Below are 17102 nucleotides of genomic sequence, written 5' to 3'. Positions count from 1 at the left end.
TATGTATACCTGAATGCCACAAGAGGGCATCAGATCTCATTACAGATGGTTGTGAGCTACCATGTGGTTACTGGGAATTGAACTCTGGACCTCTGGAAGAGCAGCCAGTGCTCCTAACCGCTGAGCCATCTCTCCAGCCCCAGGAACTGTATTCTAAAACACACCTCTGGGTAACCCTAGTTCAGGTGCACTGGGAACAAGGTCCTGAGATGCTTGTTCCCAAAAGGCAGGGTTTACCTTACTGAGTCTCTGCCTCTCATATGACTCTAACCCCAAGAGCACATTTCCAGTCTCAGTGAATCTAAGGGTTAGTTTGACTGTCACCTGAACAGAACTCAGAATCATCTGCGAAGATGGAATCAATAAAGTATTGTCTTGACAGAGTTAATTGAAGCAGGAAGACTCAACATGACAGGGAACAGCCCCATTTCCTGGTTTTATGGCTCCAGACTGTGTGGGAGCAGAGAAAGCTGAGTACTGAGCACAGCTGCATTTATTTCTTTCTGCCATGAGTGGGGACCTGATGAGTAGTTAGTTTAAACATTGGCCGGACTTCCCTGCAATGATGGTCTATGATCTGGAAATTGTGAACTAAACTAAACCCTTTCCTCCCAAAGCTGTTCTCTGCCAGGACATTTTATCACAGAAGTAAAAGCAGCACAGCCTTGCTTTGTTGTGGTAGTCCTCAAGCTCCTCCTGAATCTCTTTGAGGCTTCCAGCTTACAAGTCAGAAGGTTGGAAACACCAAATACTGGAAAACTCCTCCATTTAATGAGAAGAGAAATCTCTAACAAGTAGCCATCCCGTGATGTTGAAAACGCCATAATGGAGGGGTCCACAATGGTGGAATCACAGGCCAAACGGAGCCAGTGCAGGGCACCCACTGCTGGGCAATGGTGGATGAGACTGGGTTCATGAGAGAAACAAAGCCAAAGCATGAGAGGGTTGTTCCAGGACAAGGAAACACTAGGTGCAACCCAGGCAACCCAAGCAAGGAAACCAGCCAAACAGACATGAGCTTGTGGGTGAGGGCTCTAGCGGGAGGGTATGACAGTCTGAGGAGACAGGTGGAGGGCCCACCCTGTAGGAGGAAAACCCTAGACAGTGAGCAGTGGCATCCACGGGAAGGTAGACTGACTGAACCTGGCCCATTGAGAATGCCTCAACCGAGGTAGTTCTTGGTAGAGCAACTGCTGGTCTTGAAGACTAGAGCCAGAATCTCTATGTCCCACTCTCTCATTCACCAGGGGTGAACCCCCACAGAATAGGAGAACCACTTACCCCTGGTCTCATTTTTTACCCAAAAATTGATGGAATCACAGGCAGAGGCTGGGTCCTGGAAGTTCACATTCTGCACTTCACACTGAAACACCTCTTTGTTCCTTGCTGCAAAAGGCACTTCCATTTTAAAGCCATTCCTGACAAACACAGCATTGGCCACGGTCACAATGTCTTTATTCTTCTTGGAGACAATAGCCTTGTTGATCTTCTTCAGCACTTTACCAACTCCTGAAGGAGAAATCAGAGAACATGGCAGGATTTTTTTTATGAGAATTTACATATTTTAAAGAACATCCTCTTGTTGGCCAGAGTGGCTCATACTTGTAATCCTGAGTTGAGAGGCTGAGACAAGGGGATTGTCATGAGTTAAAGTTGAAGTCATCCAAGGCTACATAGCAAGACCCTGTTCAAATAACAAGGCTCTATGGAGACGGTTCAGCAAGTCATGTGCGTGTCCTCAATCTATAAGGACTGGTGTTCAGATCCCCAGCACCCACATTCAATGCTGGGCAGGCATGGCAGCCCACCTAAAATTCCAGCCTTCAGAAAGAGGTGGAGACAGGAGATTCATCAAGTAGAACTGGCTAGCTAGACAAGCCAATTTGGTGAACTTCAGACTCAAGTGAGAGTCTGTGATGGTGTGTATATGCTCAGCCCAGGGAGTGGTACTATTAGAAGGTGTGGCCCTGTTGGAGTAGGTGTGGCCTTACTGGAGTAGGTATATCACTGTGGGTGTGGGCTTTAAGACCCGCATCCTAGCTGCCTGGAAGGCAGTATTCTGTTAGCAGCCTTCAGATAAAAATGTAGAGCTCTCAGCTCCTCCTGCACCATGCCTGCCTGGATGCTGCCATGTTCCAGCCTTGATGATAATGGACTGAGCCTCCGAACCTGTAAGCCAGCCCCAATTAAATGTTGTCCTTTATAAGACTTGCCTTGGTCATGGTATCTGTTCACAGCACTAAAACCCTAACTAAGACAGAGACTCTACCTAAAATACCTAAGGTTGGGAGCATTAAAGGAAGACACTCCATATCCACTGTCAATCATCACATGGATGCACATGTGTGCTCTTACACTCATACACACCAGTAGACATAACACACACATGCACACACCAAGGAACTTATTGTTTGTACCATAGCATGTAAGAAACAACAAGACAGGAGTTACAGGAGACTGAATTTGCCTTGTAAGGGGCCTCTATCTCCAGAGGGATAGTGTGAAAATAAACCATGAAATTTCTTTTAAGACAACTGTTCCTAAACCAAGCAGGTATGTCATGTTCTTCTTGTGTCAGCACGAATGCAGGTCTACTCTGGGATGGGCATGAAGAAATGAACGCTGGACATGGAAGAACTGAACGACAGGAGGCTTCCTCATCCAAGCTCCAGTCCCTAACATTCTTAGGCCCTAGTTCCTTTTCTTGCCAAGGATTTAACAATGTGATTTTTTTTTCTATTTGGAGAAAAGAAAATGAATAAAATAAGCATTAGGAAGACTATTACAAATTGTCATGTGCCGCCAACCAGAACACTGTGGTTTTTACTTGATATTGAGCTTGGAAAGCAAAGAAATTAATTTTATGGCAGCATAAGCTTTATTTTACATGAGCCATTCATTCATGCTCCATTTAGTTTGGGGGCATCAAAAAGAGAAAAAAAATATGTCATAAGGATGAGATGGGTTTCCACGGGGAGCCGGATTACAGGACTGCACTAATCATCCTAGGGCTTTTCAAAATTATAGTGTCCTTAAAATTCCTGCCACAGTCACCTTGATGGAGGCTTAAGGGTTTCCTTGTCATTCTGAATGTACATCTTCCTCAATTTCCACAGATGCCAGGGCCAAGACATGCCCTGGTCCACAAGGAGGGCTTTACATCATGGACAGGGCTTCAGAAGTTTTACTCACCTACACAGCATGCTATGGGGAAACCATTTTACAGAGAACAGCAAGCTTTGGGGGTCAAAGGACACCTCCAAAGCCAAGTACCAGCCCAGGCACTTTTTGGCTCTACTCTCTCTACAAGTACAGTTCCTCCTTGTGATAACCAACTGCCAACTTGGCAGGATCTAGAATCACGTAAGAGTCAATCTTCTGGGAAAGCTTGTAGAGGAGTTTCCAGACTGGGTTAACTGAGGTGGTAGGATTCAGCCAACACCAGGAGATCCCTGCACCTAGGAGGTACCATCTCCTGAGCTGGCATCTCAGACATAATGAAACAGGAGAAGGTGACCTGGCACCTGGGTACTGGGAATTTCTTCTTTACTTCCTGACTGGGGATACATAACCAGCTGCCTCCAGTTCCTGCTCTCACCCTTTTCCCTCCAAACTGGGAACTGAGCTAAATCTTGCCTTTGTTCAGTTGCTTTGGTCCCAGCAATGAAGAAGAGTAACTAATACACTTCTCAAGGAAAAAGATCATCTTCCACCACCACAAACATACCCCAAATAGTCTCAACTTCTTCCTCGGTGACCATCACTACATCAAACCCTCAGAGTCTGAGCTTCAGAAATAGCCTCTGGTATGCAGAAGTATATATGAACCCTGACATCATGTTCTACACATGACTGTTGGCAGTTCTGGAGGGAGGAAAGGTAGGGGTGGACTGGAAGCCTCAGTCAGTAACGTGCTTGCCAAGAAGCATGAAATCCAGAGTTCAGATCCCTAGTGTCTATATGAAACCTGCCTGGGTGGGGTATATGTCTATTCTATGATCCTAGCACTGGGGAAGCATAGGTGGGTGGATCTCCAGGGCTACAGGCCCACTCGTCTTGCTGAATTGGTAAATTTCAGGTTCAGTGAGAGACCATGTCTCAAAAAATAAGGAGTGTGATGGAAGAAGACAGCCAACAGGCATTTCTTGTCTTCACACACTTCCTCATCCATATACATACACACATGAACTTACCCACACCAACCCCACAAAAATTAATGACCTTTTAAAAATTAAAAAAAAAAATAGAAAAGGGACATTCCTTGTGCCCTTCACCTCGTTTTTCCAAGTGGTGTGGTGACTGTATTGGGAAATTGTCATGGATATAGTCTACAGAGTTAATTCTGATTTGACTCAGTTTTCATTCATGCTTGGTGCGTGTGTGTGTGTGTGTGTGTGTGTGTGTGTGTGTGTGTGTGCAGTTTCGTGCACTTGTATCAGTCCTGTAGACTCACTTCATCCCATCCCCATCAATCCAGGCCAGCTCCACCATCCTAAGGGTTCCACATGGCCAGTCTCTAGTGTGGACTTGTTTTATAAGGACACTTATAACACAAAAGATTTTCCTTAAGAGAGAAAACATTAGCGTTGGTAGACAGAGAACACACACAAAGCCCAACAGCTACAGAACCAAAAGCATAGCTCCTGATGTCAGTCATGTCATCTTCCCTTTAGAAGATTCTGGCCCCATGTTCCAGATGGCATTGTATGACTTCTCTTAGCTACTCTGCTTCTCTGATTAGGCGGATACCAAGCCATGACCCTTTCGAATGCCGGACTGCGGGCAAGCCCTCGCTGATGAAGGAGAACACACACACACCGTTTACGTTGTACCGCATCACCGTGGAGAGCTGCTTCTTCGTCCTGCCGTCAGCCCCCAGCTGCAGCATGCCCAAGATGGATGCGATCCCATGTGGGGAGATGACGATGTTCTCATGAGGCCGTGACTTGATGATCTGATTGAAAACCTGGATCCCTGTGTCGGAGCCTAGTTCCTCCAGCGACAGAGAGTTAAACTGGGAGTACACCGAGGAAAAAGCCACTGTGGTCAAGACGAAGAAGGGAAAATGCCAATTCATGGTTCCTTCTAACAAGGACAGCCTAAAGAAAAAACAAAAAACAAAAAACAAAAACAAATCAGAACTATATCACTCTTTTGCAAACACAAAGGATGAGTACTCTGTACCCAACTAGATCTGATTTCCTATGCTCATGAAAACTGAATGTTGTGCTAAGTTAGCCTCTAATGCATAGGGTTTAGACAGACAGGGCTGGAAAGAAGTAAACTTCTATCCACTAGATCTTTAGTATGCACCAGACATTAGGCTGTAACCATTATTTAGTTCTTGAAACTGTCCATCATTTAAAGCATTACTTCCACAGGTCTTCTATATGCCAAGCTCTTTTTCTAAGCAGTAGGCAGACGACTGTAAATCTGATGGGTGTGACCCTGTCCTTCTCAGCCTGTCCTTCTAGAGGCGCATGGAGAAAATAAACCAGGAAGCTATTAGGTAACTTCAGAGAAGACTAAAAGCCAGGATCATAAAGCAAAGCAATGTGGGTAAATGAAGTGCCAGGGGAGGGTCTCGTCATAGAAAATGTCATCTCTGTGGTAGGAACACAGTTGAGGACAAATGAAGACTGAGGAAAGAACCAGCCATGCAAGGATGTGGAAAGGAAGAATCAAGTGAAAGGACAGTAGCACAAAGGGACTGGAGGAACAGTTGGGCTGTGTGACAGACGCCAGGGTAGACCCACAGCAAGGGTCACAAGAGACAACTTGGGGGGTTTTAAACAGAGGGGATCTGGTTAGAACCACACAGACTTGACTCTTTCACTGTACCACATACAACTTTTTAAATTACAGGCCTGTTAATTGAAACAACTTTCAGCGGTGGCTTTAAAGCAACAACAGGGCAGAACAATTGGTAAATCCATAAACGGTGCGGATGGCATTGCTTACACTGAGAATTTCAATTACAGTCATTTGGTTTTAAATACGCTTCAGTCCTTGATTGCCACCGACAGGGCTTTCTCCGCCTACGACAGGAGGCAGGAGTTTATGTGTATTTATGGGAAAGCAAATACTTCCATGAAGTTAGAACTCAACAGCAGCACTTAGCAAAAACAAAGGCGGAATTCGTGATGTTACTAATTTGATCCCTACTTTAGAGGCCTGAGGTTTTACTAAGGCACAAATCTCTCTGAGGAGCCAATTTGATCTTGTCACCTGTGGAAGGTTATAGAGGGAAGTCTTTGAAGAGACAGATGAGCAGGAGTGAGAGGAAATCATGGGAAAAGAAAGAGTGTGGGCGGGGCTGGGTAAGCTGTCTTCCTGCCTTCCTCTCCATGTTTTGGGAACTTCCCACACTATGCATGGTTGATACTCAAAAACCACTTATGGAATTAAGCCCCAGGGATTAGGAGAGCAATTTTAAATTTTACTATTTTTCATTGCATCAAACCAGAGTTCACCGACTGTGGTTGAGGAAATGCTTGCATTGAGTCATAAGCGTCCCAGTGAACTCCAAAATTCGTCCAAGGAAATGCCATCATCCAGGTGGGGCAAGGAACGTCAGCACAAACAGAAGCCACTACGGACGTATCCTTCAGCACATGTTGTAACTTTCCTATACGTTGTGAAACAGGTCCCTTCTAAAAGTTCTGAACATTTGGGGGAGTCTCCAGAGCTTAGGTGTAAAGTAATTGTATAAACTCAGCCTGTCTAAATTCACAATGTGTAAGTGACCTACATACGCTCCCACATAGCCCTCCGCTGTGGTCAGTGGTGGCCGTATTTTGACTCTGGCACCTTGGACTGGTTCTAATACCACGACAATTGCCAAGTTTCCTGGAGCCGTTTGGACCTTGGAGGGCTTCCAAGCACTGACCATGGGAGCTTTGCTCACCCCCTCCTACGAGTTAGCCCTGATTTTCCTTCTACACTTTCTCCCCTCGGGGAATGCATTTCCTCTTTGAAACTTGACATACCACAAACTAACTGCAGATACAAAGAATGTGTAGAACCCTTGTATCCAATCTCATCAATTTCCATTACTGACTCCTAAGAAACTCTGTTGGGTCAGGGAATATTTGAATAAATGGTTGGATTTGTACACTCAAAAGGCACAAAAAGACATGTTGTTTTTGCCACTGGTAGCTGAAAGCTCTGGGAGGAATGGGATGGGGGCTAAGGACAAATGAAAGTAAAACTCTTAAGAGCCCTAATATCTTAGCATCAGCATGGATAGAGTCTCCCAGACAAAGTTACTTTAGTTACCAGAATTTTGCTGGGTTTTTTTTGTTTGTTTGTTTTGTTTTTTAAAATAAAGAACAGTTTCATTATACCGGGAGTGTTTTTCTTGGTTTCTTCTCTGGGGGAAGTTTTTGAGACATGTCCATGTTCGGCTTCTTAAAAGTACACTGGGCAGTTTCCAGGCTGTGTGAAACTTGGAATCAGGGCTGTTTTTGATGGATGTTCTAGGCCTAACTTCTGCTTGGCCAAATGCTCTCAAATATAAACTCACCTGGCTTGTACAGACATCTAAGTATAAGCTCATGAGCCTGGGGAGTAGGGATGGATCTCTAAATCACACCAGGCTTGAGAAAGTGCTAGCAATGAAAGATACTCATACCCCAGTAGATACCATTTTACATGAAATAAGTATTGCTTGCAAGTTTTAAAATGCTTCATCTCAAAAACAGGGAGAGTCCAGCCATGGGAAGGATACAGCAACTCTCTGCTTACTTTCATTTTTAAAAGGAATCACTCTTCAAACTTTGGTATGAGAGAAAGAATAAGTGTTTGGCACAAATGTTCTGGGAAATTCTAATACACAGGCTCATAAATCTGTTCTTGACTGTCTCAATGTCTTGAATAACGTTTTTACAACAATAAAACATAATTCGTGTGCTTCAGGCCATCACTGAGGGAGATCATATGCCTACCAAAAAAGCTGCTGCCACAGGCACAGCCTTCCAAACATTGGCTTTTTCCGGCTCCAAGACTTTTTCCCTTTCCAGTGAGCGGAATGTTTCTGAAGCAATTGGGTACCACTCCGAGTGTTCAGCATGGCTTAGTGTTGTAAATAATGGGCTGCTAGTTTGGCAAATGCCAGACTTGAAATGCATACTTGAAAATGTGTCACTTGCTGATGGCAGACGTCAGGAAAAAGCATGCCGTAGACCCTATGGCTTCTACTGTCAGATGTCATTTCCATCTGATTGTTCATGGTGCTCTTTTGACCTGGGGGCAGGATGGGCTCCTCCATCGGTGGTCTCTGCAGAGCATTAGTTTCCCAGTTCTCCTCTTTGGGGTGCTCTTGGTGGCCCTGGGCTTCCCTTTACTTTTCTGTTGTTCACTTAGAGACCAGCAAGCCTTTCCCAACTCTCCCAGACAGTGTTTTAAGCCTTTCCTGATTGGTTCTGATGGGTTCTTTACCCCCTTCTCTGAGTGCATCATTCCTCTCTGCATCTCTCATTTGGCTTCTTTTCAAATTATCCCACCCCTTTCCCACTAGACAGGAAGCTCACAGAAAATAGAACCAGCAGCCCCATGGGTATGCACTAAATCAGAGGCAGAAGTGAGGCCCTTAATCCCACTGCTCAGAGTTTGATTTGGAGTCTAGTGTAATATTTTAGGAAACTAAAATTCAGGAGATAGCACATCCAAGTCTGGATTTAGAGTTACTCACAGTAATGTGAAAAAAAGACAGGACTAGTTCTGCTGGGTCCCCAGTCTCACTGCAAATGTCCTGCTTCAATGCCACCCCTCTGAGGGTGACCCCTGCTCACGTGCCTTGATTTTTGCAGCCCTCTCTGCCTTCTGCCTGAGAAGCTGCTATCCACCCCTAACCTGAGTTGCATAAGGACTTGAAAACAGAGCCCTAGATGGCCTCATTGCTGACCTACTAAATAACACTACTACAGTGGTGTTTGTTTTCTACTTAACAAGCTATTTTTATATAAAATTTATCTTCTCTATAGCACAAGCAGATGATAAATACCATGTCCACATGCTTTACTTAATATAGCAAGTTTATGGAAATGGACTGGTGTGAAAAGAACATGACAGAGGTCTACAGGCTTTGAGACTTGGTTTCTTATCTGCTCTGGAGGACTCAAGAAAAAAAAAAAGACAGTAGTCTATCCTCCACCACTCGCTGACATATGCTGGAAGAGCTAACAATAAGAAACTACGTGTGTATGCATGCATACCCAACTCACATGCATATGTATCCATACTGTATCATGGAAGATTTCAAATATATGTAAAATTATGGAAAAATATAAGTTCACAGTATTCAACATTTAATGATGGTAATAGTCAATCATGGCTTATCTCTTGAAAGTCAAATATTATTCTGAAGTAAACTATTGACATATAACAGCACTCAGGACCATTCTAATATATATCCTAATTAGGACATAAATCCACAATATTATTATCGCCTAGCAAAAATCAGTAACTTTTCAATATGCTAATTATCAAATCTTCACACTGTCCCGATTGTATTGTTATATTTTTAATTTTATTTGATTCAAGATAGCCATAAGCTCCAGTCATTACAAGTCGATAACTGTCTTGTTTTTTTTTTAGAACAATAACACAAATTCTTAAGTTGCTTTATTTTTAGATTTGAAATCTTCCATGATACAGTATGTATACATATGTATGTGTGTTGGGTGTGCATGCATACACACGTAGTTTCTTATTGTTAGCTCTTCCAGCATATGTCAGCGAGTGGTGGAGGATAGACTACTGTCCTAATACCACTGGAATTCCTAATACCACTGGAACTTGATAACTGCATTCCTTGTCCTATGCAAAATGGGTAGAGTCAGAAAAGGGTTGTTATCAACAGAGTATGGTGTGAAGAAGAGAAAAATTACCACCTGGAAGGCTGTTAACCCCCCCCCCCCATCTAGAGGCCAAGCAGCTCCATTAGTGCTTGAGGTAAGATCATTTTGTAATCGTGTTGTACAAAGTATTAGGGGAAGGAGACCGGTCAACTGCTCTCTTTGCTTTTGTGTCATGATCGTTGCCCAAGTACCTTTTATATTAAAGGATCCAACATGGTACATGCCAGTATAACTAACTTTCCTCCATTCACTGGTAGGAATATAAATAAAAAGAAAACCTCCATAGCTGATTACTCTGAGCTTCAGTGTGTGTGTGTGTGTCTGTGTTAAAGGTGCAGAAGAGATCTAATTTCCAAAAAGACTTTGTTATACAACTCTGAGAATAATATTCATTAGAATGTTGTTTTGTTTTCCTGTCATTACAAACTCATGTTTTTCAATATCTCTTCTAGGGGCTTGATCCACTGTAAATGTTAGTTCTTGTTGAGACTCAAAACAAGTCACTTCAAGTTGGTTATTGGAACATCCAATTAGATCTCGTAGTGTCCTCAGCTTCCTTGTCTTTTGATTCTTGGGTTGATACAGTCAGTCACGTCTCTCGCTCCTCTTAGAGTGAAAGAGTATTTACAGATTGTAGAGAGAATATCTTGTGTATTGTATGGATGCATCACTTGTCAATTAAAAAACTTACGACCTATAAGAAAGGGTAGAATAGAAGGTGGGGCATCTGGGAGGCCAATTGGATTCTGGGATAGAGCCAGGCAGCGGAGGTTGGCCTGGGTAGATGTGATAAGACAGACACATGGTACCTGAGCACAGGTAACCAGCTGTGTGGCAGAATGTAGGTTAAAATAATTGGGTTATTTTAAGTTATGGTCTAGTCAGTGTAGAGCCTAGCTACATGGCCAAGGTATTTGTAAATATATTTTGAGTTTGAGTCAAATTTAGAGGGCATGGGGCTGGGAGGAAGAGTCTGACCAAATGGATCACATTTCATAAATCCCAAGTAAACTGTGGCAATATTGGGAGACAGAGACAATGAAGAGCCTACATTTATTTATGTTGTTTTCTGGGGCATATCTAATACCTGCTTGCACATGAATTGGCCTGTCTCCCAGGGCCAAGAAAGCCACAGGAGGCTCAACGGTTGAGGCCAAGATGGGAAGTCAGCTGACAGTAAAAATTGGCGAGACTGATCATAATACACCACTGATGGGTAAAATCACCGAGTCTCCTGAATTGTCTCTATCATAAAAGGTAGGGTGACAGCAATGCCACGACCTGGAATAAGCAACTGACAGAAACACGAGGAAGGTCATGTTGTGTTGCCCCAGCCCCTGTATCTCTCCATAACTCCTCCTCAGCCTGACAGACCGGGAAAGCTCTGTGGTTCTTCTGGTCTTTGTTTCTAGGATTTGGTTCTTCAAACCTATGCTCCCTTACTGATCTGTCCCTGTTCCCATTCTTCTAAAGGTGGCATGGTTGGCAAGAACCTTCAAATAACCCTGCATGAGAAGGATCGAATCTCCCAACAACTTTCAAGGAGGATTTCTCAAAGGAAAAGTTTCAGTTCCTCAAACTTTCTTAAACACTAAAACTTTGACCCAGGTGTGTGATGCTCAAGCTGTCAGACCATGGATTTCCCAACAATATTTTTGCCAGCAGAGAAATGTTTCAAACTCTCCAGAGTGTTTCACAAGAGGCATTGTGGGTACCCTCCAGCATCAGGTGGTGAAGATTTACGGCTCTCTGCACAGAAGTAACTGTTTATTCACAAGTAACTGGAGCTAAGATTACGAAGCCAAAGAGAGGCTAGCCTTGAGTAGGTCCCATGGAAGCGAGAAAACTGGATTTAAAACCTTTGTAAGCCATTCCTGAAATTATGCCCCCGCCCAGGTTCTGTCTTTGTTGTCCAAATAAGATCACATTTTTTGGAAGATAACTAAACTAGAAGATCAAGGAAGCCAGAGCACACCGTGATGTGCAGCTCTGATAAGTCCCCAGCAGTCCACGTGAGTCAGCATCTTTACAATGTAGGGAGGAACAAACCACAGACAGCAGTTGGAGCTGCTGGGGCTTTAAAATGCTTTTCCAGGTCACTCACTATAAAGAAGTCCTCAGAAGTTCTTCATATTTTTTTTTTTTTTTACCAGAATCCAACAGGTATGCATGTATGCTCAATCTACGACACTAACCAACTGGGTCAAGAACCGACATAAAAAAATGCTTAGAAAAGACACTTTCAACCGCTGAAATGTACGGAAATGATAGCTTAAATGAAAAGGATATGTAAGGCGGACTCCCAGCGCCTTTTACCCACCCGTATATTTTTCATTCTGAAACTTTTCTTTGGGAAGGGGAGAAAGCTAAAGAAAAAGATAGTGGGGGACTTATTTGCTGTCTATTTCCCCAAACACTAAACCAGGAACATGCTTCCCCCCTATTTCCTTCAAGTTTTCAGAATAATTTGCTCAGGGCTCAAATCCAACTTCTATGCCCTCGCCAGGGGCTGCAGAGTGAATGAGCCTCTTCACCAAGCTTGTGTTCTCCTCTAGTGTGTGCCTTCCTTCCCAGTTTCCTTGGATGGTTTAACAGAAGAGATAGAGTGGGTAGACATATTTGGGTATGAGGTATAAAAAAGAATAGAGTGGTTGCTAGTGGTGGATGATAAAGGTGGTGTATATTCTCTCCCCATCCCCCAAATAAACACTTATAACGGTACGCTATGCCTTTAAGTGTGCAGACTTAGGCCATTAAATCTATAATGCTTTAGATGGGTGATTTCCTCATCTGGCATCCAAAAGAAGGACCCAGTACTATAGTGATACAGACCAGTGACACATAATCTTTAAAAACAGGGAAAAAAATTTGTTGCATTTTAAAAAAAAAGAAGGAAGGAAGGAAGGAAGGAAGGAAGAAAGAAAGAGAGAAAGAAAGAGCATAACAGACATACTTTGGGAGATATAAAATAATCATGAATTCACAAGCATTTCAATAAAGAATTATTATTATTATCATTATTATTATTATTTTGTTTTTTTGAGACAGGTTATCTCTGTATAGCCCTGGCTGTCTTGGAACTCACTCTGTACACCAGGCAGGCCTCGAACTCAGAAATCCACCTGCCTCTGCCTCCCAAGTGCTGGGATTAAAGGCGTGTGCCACCACCGCCCGGCAAGAATAATTTTTATTATAACATAATTAAGATCCACTGTAAAAACTATTTTTATATTTCAATTATTTGTGGGAGGAGAGTGTGACATGACTCATGATTCATGCAGAGATCAGAGAGGGCAATTTATGGGAATCTTTTTTTTTCCTTCTGCCATGTGGTTCTGGGTTGAATTTAGGTCATTAGATTTGGTGGCCAGTGCCTGGCTGAGCTAAAATATGCCCCCCCTTGGTCTCCTTATTTATCTCCTGTTGAGACATTGTTTATTCAGCCTATACTCAAAGCCAGACTATGACCATAACTTCACTGGTCCTTTGAAATACTACTGATGCTGTCTGTGGGTCCTACACTCATTGACGAGAACCCAGCACTCTTTAAATTGATGCTAGCAAACCATGAAGGCCAAGGGTTTTAAGAACAAATTGATTTAAAAAAAAAAACTTCTGAAATAAAGATGTTTCTTAAAAAAAAAAAAAGAAAAACATATGCCTGTTAAACAGCAAACTCCATCAACTCACTGTAAGACAAAGAGATCCGGGTCCAAAACTGATTATGTCTAGAAGAAAAATCATCGGAATACATAGCTCACCACACTGGCGATTCTAATTGCAACCCCAGTCTCCAATGGAAGCAGCGCTGTGGGTAGCCTTTCAGCAGTTCAGCATACTTGCCCTGTAGCTTTTGTGTGCTCTGTTGCTAACTGTTTGCACCTGCTACCTTTGGACAACTGCCAGTGGGAAGCAAAGCCCACTTTGCTTCGTGGGCCTTAAGTGTTTACAGACACTATTTCCTCCCAGAAGGCTAATAGCCATTGACTCCTGGTCTTGCTGTAAATGACTCCAAAATGCCCATGAGTTCTGTTGTGGGACTTGGCCCAGATACATCTCTTGCTTAGCTTCTTCCTTTTCTAATACCCCCTCTTCCCACTCTGCCTGCTGGCTTTGCTTGGGAAATGCTTCCTTACCAAATCACCTTGCTGCTTCTGGGAGAATATGACCTATGCCACCCAACACTGAGTGGTAGTTAATGACATCCATTCAACAGTGTCACTCACTGTGAAGAAAACTAAACAGTCATATATCAGCAGTAATTGGTTCTGGTTATTTTGGGGGCTGTTTATTTTTGTAGCTGAGACACTTTTGCTATTCAGCTCTGGGTGAACTCAAAATGCTCAGTCCTGTGCCTCAGCCTCCCTAGTGTTGGAATAGACACACATCAATCAACAACCAGAGCTGTTGATCACATAAGCAACCGTGCAAAAAAAAAAAAAATACCTGCGTACAACAAGACTAACGGACATTGCTGAGTTAGCATTATACAACTGTTGTTGATGACAACATTTCTCTGCATATCGTTATGTATTTTGCAAAGTTTCAGAAAAGAAACAGCGTACTCAAACACTTAAAACAGGATTTTTTTTCTGCTTATAAAAGCACACATGACAGGAGCTGGGATTCTACTTCAGCTGAAAGGTGAGGGCTGGATGCAAAGTGAGGAGAGAAAGCTGCAGAGTACAGGAACGGTACCTAAGTCAGAAGAGCATAACAACTGTAACAACGTGGTATCTACAGGAAAAGGAGAACTGGACACAATACACAACCAGCTCCTTTCTCGTATTCCCAGGTGAATGTTACAGGTTGCCCATGTTCTTCTGTCAACAGAGGCTCAACTACTCTGATGAGGGACTTGATCTATTTAAAGGCAGAGATAATTATTAACATCTTATCCCATGTATTTAGTATAGTGCCAGGATTATAGAAGGAATTCAATACATGCTTATGAAACAAATTGTAATTCAATAGAAGTTAACGGTTCTGTTCCTATTTTATGTGACAGTGGCAATTAAATTCTTCTGCCCACTTCTAACTTGCTTAAAATCTATAGAACACACTCTTAAGTACTTGAGGATAATAGCCATCATTAACTGGACGCATATTACTATAGTCTGAAAAGTTTATCTTCCCCAAAATCACTTATTGAAGTCCTAACTGTGCCATGTGATGTTTTCAGAAGTTGATTCTTGCTAGACATGGTAGCAAGAATTCCAGCACTCATGGGGGAGACACCTCTCTAAGGAATTCAAGGTCAGCCTCATCTACATAGTGAATCCAGGCCACCCAAGGATATACAGGGAGACTGTCTCAACCATCACCACCACCACCACCACCACCACCACCACCACCACCACCACCACCACCACCACCACCGACGGCTAGTCCTGCTTGATGCATGAGGAAAACAACTAGAAGTTTCATCTGTAAACAGCAAACCTTTACCAACTACTGTAGATGCCAGTGTCTTAACCTTAGACTTCCCTGACACTAGAAATATGAGAAATAAATTTCTGTTGTTTGTAAGCTCACCAGTTAATGGTATTTCGTTATAGCAGATTAAATGTACAAGACATCCTCTAATTGCCAGACACGGTACTTTGTATTGAAAATACAATTTAATCCTCCACTTAAGAAGTAGGAATTAGGGGCTGGAGAGATGGTTCAGTGGTTAAGAGCACTGACTGGTCTTCCAGAGGTCCTGAGTTCAATTCCCAGAAACCACATGGCGGCTCACAACCATCTGTAATGGGATCTGATGCCCTCTTCTAGTGTGTCTGAAGACAGCAACAGTATAGTCATATAAATAAATAAACCTTTAAAAAAAAAGAAGTAGGAATTAGTTGTTCTATGTTGCAAATGATAGAAACTAGGGATCTAAAACAACACCTGAATAGCATGAATACATTGTACAACTCAGACATGGTAAGAGATCCGAGGTGGAAAGCTTGAGATTTTGGCTAATTGGTCATGCTACTTCCTTTGGTGGAGTTTAAAGGCCAATGGAGAAAAAGGTGAAGAAACACTGTGTTCCTCTACCTGGGCTTACCTCACCAAACCCTTGGAGCAAACAAGTGACCACAGCTTTCAAGAGTGCCAAACTGAACATAATGTTTGTTACTCTAGGGTGGTGGCTCCCATCCAGGGTAGGGGCAACTCTGTCCCCAGGGGTTATTTGGGAACACTTTTGGTTGTCTCACTTGGGTAAGCAATGCCTTCTAGTGGGTGGAGACCAAGGATACTGCTCCTTAGGGGTCTGAGCATCCTAGGGTATGGCTCAACTCCCATACCTCATGCCTCAGGACGCTGAGAGAACCTGTGCTCTGCTGCACAGAGGAACACACATTTCCACTCTGCCCAGGTCACCCACGATGATGTTGGCTTCCCATCATTTAGAATCATAGGCAAACAGCCTTGACAGTACTGACACCAATTTACAGCATGATTCACTCTGGAAATTTTAACCTGAAACTTTCCTGTGTGGAAGAGGAAGGAATCCAGGCAATTACTTCTGTGCATCCTAGAAGGAGAGGCTTATGACCGGCAGTTATAGCTTCAGCCTGATAGTTCCCCCCATTTAATGTGTCAACTCCAGTTTGCTGCAGCCTGTGGAAGAACTTTGAGGCTAGAAGCAGAGATACAGGCATTCTAATGAGCTTCTGCTTCCAGCGAGAAGCAGGGGGAGGTGGTAAGACCAGGCTGACTCACCGGCAGCTCTCTGAAGAGCAGCAGCAGGAAGGCAACCAACATCACATCTTCAGCCCTTGGTCCATCCTCCTGCTCACTGACTCTCAGTTCTCTTCCCTTGGGTGTCATTGTTTTGCTAATCCAAAGCTATGCTATTGTTCAAGTTTAGGAATCGGAACTGATAGTAAGGAAAGAAGAACCAGGAACCCCTGCATGCCCCCCCCACACCCTATGTTATGTTTCACACCTCTGTATTTAGTCCCTGGCATTTCTGAACCCCCTCTATCTAGTATCTGGCAGAGCTGAGCCACTTGGAGCCCCAACCCCCACTTTAGTCCCTCCTTCATCTGAGGGAACCTGTCTGGATAGCCAGGAAAGACAGACTACTTGGCAAATAAGTTCTGAATCAGGTCTCAAGATGACCCTATGCCAAATTTGCCAAATTACCTTAAAAGGTGAAGGTGTGTGTGTATGTGTGTGTGTGTGTGTGTATAGGACCACCGTTGTGGTGAGGGATGCCTTCTTTGGCAGGAGAGAGCAGTGGGTGGGTAG

At 43.4% G+C, this 17102-nt stretch overlaps 1 protein-coding gene across 1 annotated transcript in view; it reads right to left on the bottom strand.

Annotated features, from left to right (window-relative positions):
• Serpine2 (serpin family E member 2) overlaps window positions 1-17102 on the bottom strand; it is a 63655-nt gene that overhangs the window by 22391 nt on the left and 24162 nt on the right. Inside the window, exons 2-3 of the mRNA XM_028789442.1 lie at window positions 4819-5099; window positions 1282-1509 (exon numbers count right to left, since the gene is read on the bottom strand). Of these exons, the coding sequence (XP_028645275.1) occupies window positions 1282-1509; window positions 4819-5077 (487 nt within the window). The 5' untranslated portion in view covers window positions 5078-5099. The remainder of the gene's footprint in view (window positions 1-1281; window positions 1510-4818; window positions 5100-17102) is intronic.

Source organism: Grammomys surdaster, unplaced genomic scaffold (assembly GCF_004785775.1).
Source record: "Grammomys surdaster isolate TR1022 unplaced genomic scaffold, NIH_TR_1.0 125833, whole genome shotgun sequence".
In the NCBI taxonomy this organism is placed as follows: domain Eukaryota; kingdom Metazoa; phylum Chordata; class Mammalia; order Rodentia; family Muridae; genus Grammomys; species Grammomys surdaster.
This window is presented reverse-complemented; position numbering and strand designations above follow the sequence as displayed.